This window comes from Ceratotherium simum, chromosome 8, assembly GCF_057802395.1.
Source record: "Ceratotherium simum simum isolate JZ-2026a chromosome 8, ASM5780239v1, whole genome shotgun sequence".
NCBI lineage: Eukaryota > Metazoa > Chordata > Mammalia > Perissodactyla > Rhinocerotidae > Ceratotherium > Ceratotherium simum.
Genome location: NC_141907.1, coordinates 60,032,802 through 60,040,622, shown reverse-complemented (window position 1 = coordinate 60,040,622; position 7,821 = coordinate 60,032,802). Strand labels below are relative to the sequence as shown.

At 40.8% G+C, this 7,821-nt stretch overlaps 1 protein-coding gene across 1 annotated transcript; it reads right to left on the bottom strand.

The window, feature by feature from the left end:
* Positions 1 to 423: 423 nt before the first annotated feature.
* LOC101394429 (permeability factor 2-like) lies at positions 424 to 2,189 on the bottom strand. The gene is made up of 4 exons (XM_004419172.3): positions 1,911 to 2,189; positions 1,692 to 1,815; positions 1,488 to 1,571; positions 424 to 1,166 (listed from the first exon to the last, which is right to left on the bottom strand). The coding sequence occupies exons 1-4, from the start codon at positions 2,008 to 2,010 to the stop codon at positions 1,151 to 1,153; spliced, it is 324 nt and encodes a 107-aa protein (XP_004419229.2). The 5' UTR covers positions 2,011 to 2,189; the 3' UTR covers positions 424 to 1,150.
* Positions 2,190 to 7,821: the final 5,632 nt, after the last annotated feature.

Here is a 7,821-nt window from a genome sequence, read left to right as displayed (position 1 = left end):
CTGTTGCACAAATTGAGTTCTGAGGAAGAATCCATTTTACGACAATTTAGCTCCCAGCTTCATTATGTGGGAAAAGAATGTATAATTGTTTGAAAAACCATTTAACAAAATAATTTAAATGAGAGTTCTTTTAAAAATATGTATAAATACTGGAAAAATTTTAAAGAGCTAGAATTGAATAACAGGTTGGTTATACTGAAACAAAATGAATATTTTATGTAAAACAGGGATTCTTAAGGTGGGGGCCTACAAGGACTTTGAAAAAGCATCAAAGATGCCTTCATGAACAAGAGTGAAACAAGAGGCGTGCCAGCGAGCAGCAGGCCTTAAATTAGTGTGATCCACAGTCTGTTATAAATTTACAACACTGGGGTATTCAGGAGGAAGAAAAAGTCAAGAAGTAAAAAACAAACCTAAGCAAGCAATGTTTGTAAAAAGCTTTATTTTCATGTTATTTCTAAAAATATATCAATAAATATTTAAACTTCTCTATTTCAAGACATAGAGAAACACTACATAATTAGCACTAAACAAGGCATTATGCCTTACAAGGAAGACATAAAATGTCCAAGGGATATATAGAACATCGTAGTCTTTAAGCTTCAACATCAGAAATGTTGACCACATACTGTGAAACTGTTACAATAAATAACAGACATTCTTCTCAACAGTACAAAAATAGATATACACATACATTCCCCTACATTAACAGTGACCTATTTGCTTGGATCTCCCACTATTTATTTCCAGCCTTTGTCATAATGGATGTTCAGTGTAGTCTCCTCCCACCCCCAACCCCCGACAAAAAAAAATTAGTTTAATAAATGAAGAGCATTTAAAATGCATCTTCTTCAAATTAAATAATAGGAGTGAACTAACTTTGATTTAGCATGAAAATAACCTTTTAAAATAACAGTACAGTGAATTAGCAAACATTCATATCTTTAAATATTAGATAGAACATTAATATACAAGCTTTGAAAAATAAATAAATAAATACATATGTAAATAAATAGAAGAACTCTTATAAGAAACAGTCAAACACATTAAACACAGTACAGGTGCCCCGGGAGCTGTATGTTTCTCTTCTTTCATGCCCATTCCACTAAGGCTGCAACAGTAACCAGTAGGCTTCCTTCTTCTCTCTAGGTCAGTTGGCACTGCCCCTGTATTGAGAAAACGGTTGCGGTTAGTAAGACTCAAAAAAATGACTACATAGCCCTGTACTTAGTGGTTACTGCTTATACCACTGCTGCTCTGTGTGGCAGAAAATGCCAGGCTCCTGGATGCTGTTTAATTAGGAATAAGGGGTCTGTGGTCACAACTGTATCATTAGCTTCAAAAACCCAGAACATAATGCTAAAAGAGTACATGCATGACATCACTTAAGCCTCATAGCAAACCCCATCAAGTAGCTATTATTATTTTCCCCATATTATTTAGATTCATTAGATCAAGTACTTTCCCTGGGGTTACAGGAAACTCACTTGTTTAGCATCTTTTCGATGATTTTCTTAACCATGGGGGCTTCGGGGTTGAGACAAGTTTCCTGTCCATTCTTGAGAGTGGCTCTGCAGAGAGAAGGGAGAATACACGTGAGGCAGAAGGTCGGGCTGAGGGTCAGGGTGGGGGACATTGGGACGGTGGGGGTGACAAGGACTGTAGCAGCGGGGGCGCGCGGCGGCACTTACATGACTTCGGTTTGGGCGCAGTGGGAGCCTGGGGACGTCACCTTCACACTCTGGATGTTCTTGAGGTGAATCCCCTGCACGGTCTGCAGGCACTGGCAGCGCAGTTCAGAGACCACGGGCGCGCCTGCGGGGAGAACGGACTCGGTTAGCGGGGCTGTCCCCCAGTGGGCCCACCCGACCCCGGTCCCGCCCCTGGGACCCCAGGGCGCCGAGTGGCACCTGCTGCGCGCCGGGCGGCGGCGACCAGGAGCAGGAGCAGCAGCGCGGCCCGGAGGAGCCGGGGAGCGCGGGAGGCGGCGGCGGCGGCGGCGCGGGCCATGGGGCTCAGCTCGGAGGGTCGGGGCGGCGGTGCCTGGAGCGGGAGGGCCGGCGGGATTGCTGGCGGAGCGAGCTCTGTGGCTCCCCGAGACGGGAGCACCCCTTTTATCCATGGTCGGGGCGGGAAAGCTCACAGCCCCGGGCCAGGGAAATTCCCGGACCTGCAGGTCTCTCCCGGGCGCGGAAGGAAGCGCGGCCCCGCCCCGGGTGGAGCGGGGTGGGGGGACCCGCCGGTGCCACCACCCAGCATGTCGCCTCCCGCGTGACTGTAACTCCGCGGACTCGGAGTTCTCTGTTCACTTCCGTCCCCAAATCCCCAAAGAGGGAGTGAGTTCGCCTTGCAAGAGGCGGTGTCTCTTATTACGGAGTCACGCATCCCGAGACACGTCAGTTATCAGCATTGGGGGAATTAAGGCGCTGGAGGGGGGATAACTGATTTTTCATTTGTTACATACGCATAAATATCTTCTGGCTTGATGATTTTATTTACATCTGCGTAAATACTCTCTATTAAAATGCATCTGTCATCTCAGATTATATATAAGAATGTTCTCCTGGTTCCTGGTATTTTACAAGCACAAATAAATCACACTGTGTGTCATGTCATCTCACGGCGGGTAAGGGGATGACCAGAGTCAAAAGTTTAATTCAGCATTTAACTTAGGACAAAGTGTCGTAATCCCACATAGTTTACTTCCCCGGTGAAATTCTGGGACTTCCAGAGCTAGAGTAAATTCATGAGTACCACCTTTTGGTATAGATGGCGTTGATTAATCTGAAATAGGAGGCTGGTGGTCATTCTGGAGCTTTTGAGGGGAGGGAAAGCTGCATTGTGTCACGGGGTTCACAGTTTCTAGTTTTGTCCAGGCACTAAAAAGGTCGTGGGCGTGTGAGATCTGAGGCCTGGTGTGAGTAGCACCCTTTGCTCAGCTAAGCAGCAAAGAAATGCATTCCTGTGTCATGTCTAAGTGTTAGGTCAGGAATCTAATTCCACTTCGTTGTTTAACGGACACAAATCTCGTTCATTTCCATGTGATATGGACTTTCCTGCCTCTAGTGATTTGATTTCCTTTCTAGAGAAATAATTGCAATCATATTTTGTTTCTAGTGGCTTCTAATAAAACATTTCAAGCTAACTCTAGCCTGTGCCATTCAGTAGCTCATTTTTTCACCCGCCATTTTAATGTCCTTTATTGGGTAATGTGTAGGTTTCAGATGGTTTAGGTGTGACACTGGATGCAGATCAGTGAGAGGTGTGGGGATACCAGTGGAAAGGTATGTGTGGGGATGCTATAGAGGTGCCAGGGTAGGAATTTCAGCTCTCCCAATTATGGGTACATGACATATAACCTCTCTATGCCTTGGTTTCTCATTTGTAAAATGGAGATATATGGTAGTATTTTTTTTGTGTGTGTGAGGAAGATCAGCCCTGAGCTAACAGCCATGCTAATCCTCCTCTTTTTTTTTGCTGAGGAAGACCAGCTCTGAGCTAACATCTGTTGCCAGTCCTCTTCCTTTTTTTTTTTTTCCTCCAAAGCCTCAGTAGATAGCTGTATGTCATAGTTGCACATCCTTCTAGTTGCTGTATGTGGGACGCGGCTTCAGCATGGCCAGAGAAGTGGTGGCCAATGCGCGCCTGGGCCGCCAGCAGCGGAGGGGGCGCACTTAACCGCTAAGCCACGGGGCCGGCCCTATATGGTAGTATTGACCTCAACAGGTTATGATGGATAAATGTGTTAACATTTGTAAAACACCAGTACATATTAAATGCTATGATTTTTAACTAAATAAAGTAGAAATTGCATTTTCCATATTACTGAGTTAAAACTCACCTGGGGATAAAAATTCTTGTACAAAGAGAAAAGAAACTTTGCCAAAAAACAAACAACAAAAACCCCTCCAATATAAAATTTTTGTATTAGTTTTTTTCTTAAGAGAAATTTTAGAATGAATGTTTGTTGTCTAGTTTAATTATTGGGTAATTTTATAACTCTAGTTTTAGTGTTTTCAACTACAAAATGTGAATAAAAGATGAGATGTCCCATCTCAATTATTAGGAAAGATTTTAAATGACTAGATTATAAATAAAGATTTGTCTTTACATTTTTTTTCAGTACTCGTCAGTACAGTCCTGTGAAAAAGAATAGGGAATTAAATTTTTTCTTTAAAAGGAGTAGGAAATGAAAGAGGACCTAAAGTTTATAAAATATGAGTAACTCAGCAGTAACTGAGAATTTGTGCAAATACTGCTGTTTTTATCTTTATTTTTCTGGGATTCTTAGTTGGAAATTCTGTGTTTTCTTGAGATGGTAGCTCAAAAATGTATTCTAATAGCTATTCCTTAAAATTTAAAAATGTAGTTTTATTTTTCTGATTATAAATGTATATCTTTTTATTAGAGAAAAATTATGAAAGACAGAAAATATAATGAGATTGCTATTAAGACTTTTGAAATTTTATCCAAGGAACAAACCTTAGCAGATCTTTCCTTTGTTCTTCTACACCCCTAGTAACTGACATATTTTATGTGCTTGGAAAATGCTGAGTAAACATGAAGTGTTATAATAAATAATACTTTGACATAATAGGCAATGTTCTAAATCTTTTACATATGTATAAAACCCACTTAGTCTTCTCGAGCGCCCCATGAAGGAGTTACCAGTTTTTTTCTCCACAGTTTTTCTCCACGAGGAAACTAGCGGGCAGGGCGTTTAAGTAATTTGCCAAAAGGCCTCACAGTCAGTACAACTCAGCATTTGGGCTCCAGGCAGTACAGCTTTAACTACTACACAATAAAATCCTTTCTTCTGAGACAAAGGACAGATGACTTCAGAAGTGCGGTTTTGTGTTGTTTAAATATGTTTGTTATCCTCCTGGTTGAATAGTTCAACTTCACCTTTCCTAACGTTTAGAAATAGCAAACTGCTCAAAAGTCTCTAGTGTTTTATTTCACTAATCTCAAGAGTTTTCTTTTGTGGCATGAATATGATATACTTAAAGTTAATAAAATCCATATCTATTCATCAATCTATCCGATTTTCCCAATCAGTGGACTTCACCTCAAAAAGCAGGTCAATGGGAGTGAATACTCTACCCTGAGAGCTTCCCAGGAGGGCAACTGAGCGTTTTAGTTAGCTCTTATTTGCTGAAATAAAATCACAATTTTCTGCTGACCCAGTTTGGGCTCTTTGTCATGTTTTAATAACTGAAATATTTCTCCTTCAGCATTACCAAGAAGTTACTCAGAACTTACTCTCTTTATAACTTGAAAGAACAGAAAATATTTGCCCTAATGCTTTCCAGATCCAACCCAGTGTATTGGTGTAAACAAATACTCAGGGTGAATGAATAAAGCATCAAAAAATTTACAGTAGTAGCTGAAAGGATGAAACATTTCAAGAAGCAGCCTCATATTTGTAGAATTATCTATGAGTTTATGTCTCTAAGACTTGCTTAATACACACCTTACAGAAGAAAGGTTTTTTTCTACCTTAATATATCAATTCTCATAATTTAATTCCTAACAGCCTCATATTTATTTTTTAGAAAATTAAAAAAGCCATGGTGTTCTGAAGCCTACTAAAATAATCCAATTCTTTCTTGTTTTAACAAGTGTCTTTATTATTCATTTTATGAACTGAATGACAGATTTACATGCCCAAACTTGAAACTAATACAATTACCAATCTTAAAAGAATAGAGCCATCCCTAAAATAAATCGTTGGTAGCTAAATCCCATTTTGAGCTACCATATTTACTGCATCTTGCATATTTGATTGACACAATCTAACCTGCCTTTAAAATTCAGAGTTGCTACTGCCTCCTGGGACAACGGAGTGAGCGGTGCAGTGCTGCTGTCCCTGTCCTGGCCTTGGGACATTGTGTTGTCACAACTGCCGACCCTATTTGATTGCAATTACTGCTTCTGGTAGAATGATTCCGGTTCTGAGGGGAGCAGAATGAAGATGTCTGAATGTGGCATTAAATCCCCGGATCCATCCACTTCTTCAGTCCAGAACATTTTGTCCAGCGTCAATGTTATCCACCTGGTCCATTTGTCATTTCTGCCTGGCTTGAGTTCCTTCCTTCTTCTGGCTACAGACCCTTGGTTTTCCTTGGGGAACCAGCTCTTCTTCCTCTCAGTCTGGGTGATTCAAGTAGAGTGACCCTGTTTCAAAGCTCCAGGAGTGGGCTGATGACCCAAAGTACTACTGGTCAGTTCTTCCAGTCTAGGTCCAACCCCCAGCCACTTGATAGGTGCAGGGATGGGCAAGTGACCTAAGCTTGGCCAAGTCAGAAAAATTCCCCGGAGTCCTCTTTGTCAGGAAATGGTTGGAAAAACAAGCCCTTGCTTCCTGCTGAGTTATGTCTGGTAGAACAGAAGCGTGGGGCTTTGCCAATGCTTGAGAACAGCTTGCCTAAAATGAAGCCAGCACAGAGAAAAGCAGCCTGATCTGGAGTGAGACTGATTACTGAAGAGAACTTTTGAGCTGCAGTATCCAGCTTTATCCTATCTACTCATCAGTCTTTTAGTTTCAGAGGTCAAATGCTTTCCCTTTACATTAAGCCAATTTGAGCTGGGTTTTTGTTACTGACTGCACTTACTAGAGTTATCTTTTTATCCAAAAGGACATCTCAACCCAAATTTAATTCCTTTCTTTCTCCATTTGTTTCAGCAGTTTCACTCATCATTTTCTCAGCATTTATAAGATGGGATTGAAGTTAGGTGCCAGGGATACAAAGAGGAGTAAGACAGACTCTGCTACCCTCTAACTCTCAATGCAATAGGAGAGATGAATGTACAAATAGAAAATTTTAGAAAAGTCTGGGGAAAAATTAAAAATAGATCTACTATATGATCTGGCAATTCCACTTCTGGGTATATACCCGAAGGAAATGAAAACAGGATATCAAAGAGATATATGTACTCCCATGTTTAATGTAGCATTATTCACAATAGCTGAGATATGGAAATAACCTAAGTGTCCGTCAACAGATGAATGGATAAAAAAGATGGTGAGATATATATATATATATATATATGCACATATATGCACAATGGAATATTATTCAGCCACTAGAAAAAAGGACATTCTGCCATTTGTGACAACATGGATGGACCTTGAGGATATTATGCTAAGTGAGATAAGTCAGACAGAGAAAGACAAGTACTGTATGATGTTATTTATATGTGAAACCTAAAAAAGCCAAACTCATAAAGAGTAAAATGGTGGTTACCAGGGGATGAGGGTAGGAGGATAGGATAGATGCTGTTTAAGGGTACAAACTTGCAATGAGTAGTAATAAGTCGTAGAGATCTAATTCACAGTATAGTTAATATAGACAACAATATTATAATCATCAAGTTCATTAAGAGAGTAGATCTTAATTATTCCAAACACTAAAAAGAAATGATAATTATGTGACACGATAGAGGTGCTAATTATCACTACTATGACAATCATATTACAATGTATAAACGTATCAAATTTCTTTTAAAAGTATGGTAAAGGGGCTGCCCCTGTGGCATAGCAGTTAAGTGTGCTAGATCTGCTACTGGTGGCATGGGTTCAGATTCCGGGCGCGCACGGATGCACCGCTTGTCAGGCCATGCTGTGGTGGTGCCCCACATAAAGTGGAGGAAGATGGGCACAGATGTTAGCTCAGGGCCAGTCTTCCTCCGCAAAAAGAGGAGGATTGGCATGGATGTTAGCTCAGGGCTGATCTTCCTCACAAAAAAAAAAATAAATAAAAGTATGGTAAATACCATGGTAAACCATTCTCAAAGTATTAGGAGTGAGACGGGGCACCT

Coding starts and splice junctions, on each gene's coding strand:
- LOC101394429 (XM_004419172.3), bottom strand. CDS start 2,010: ATGGCCCGCGCCGCCGCCGCCGCCGCCTCCCGCGCTCCCCGGCTCCTC. Junction 1,816..1,910: donor CGCCGCCCGGCGCGCAGCAG/GTGCCACTCGGC, acceptor TTCTCCCCGCAG/GCGCGCCCGTGGTCTCTGAA. Junction 1,572..1,691: donor TGCGCCCAAACCGAAGTCAT/GTAAGTGCCGCC, acceptor TTCTCTCTGCAG/AGCCACTCTCAAGAATGGAC.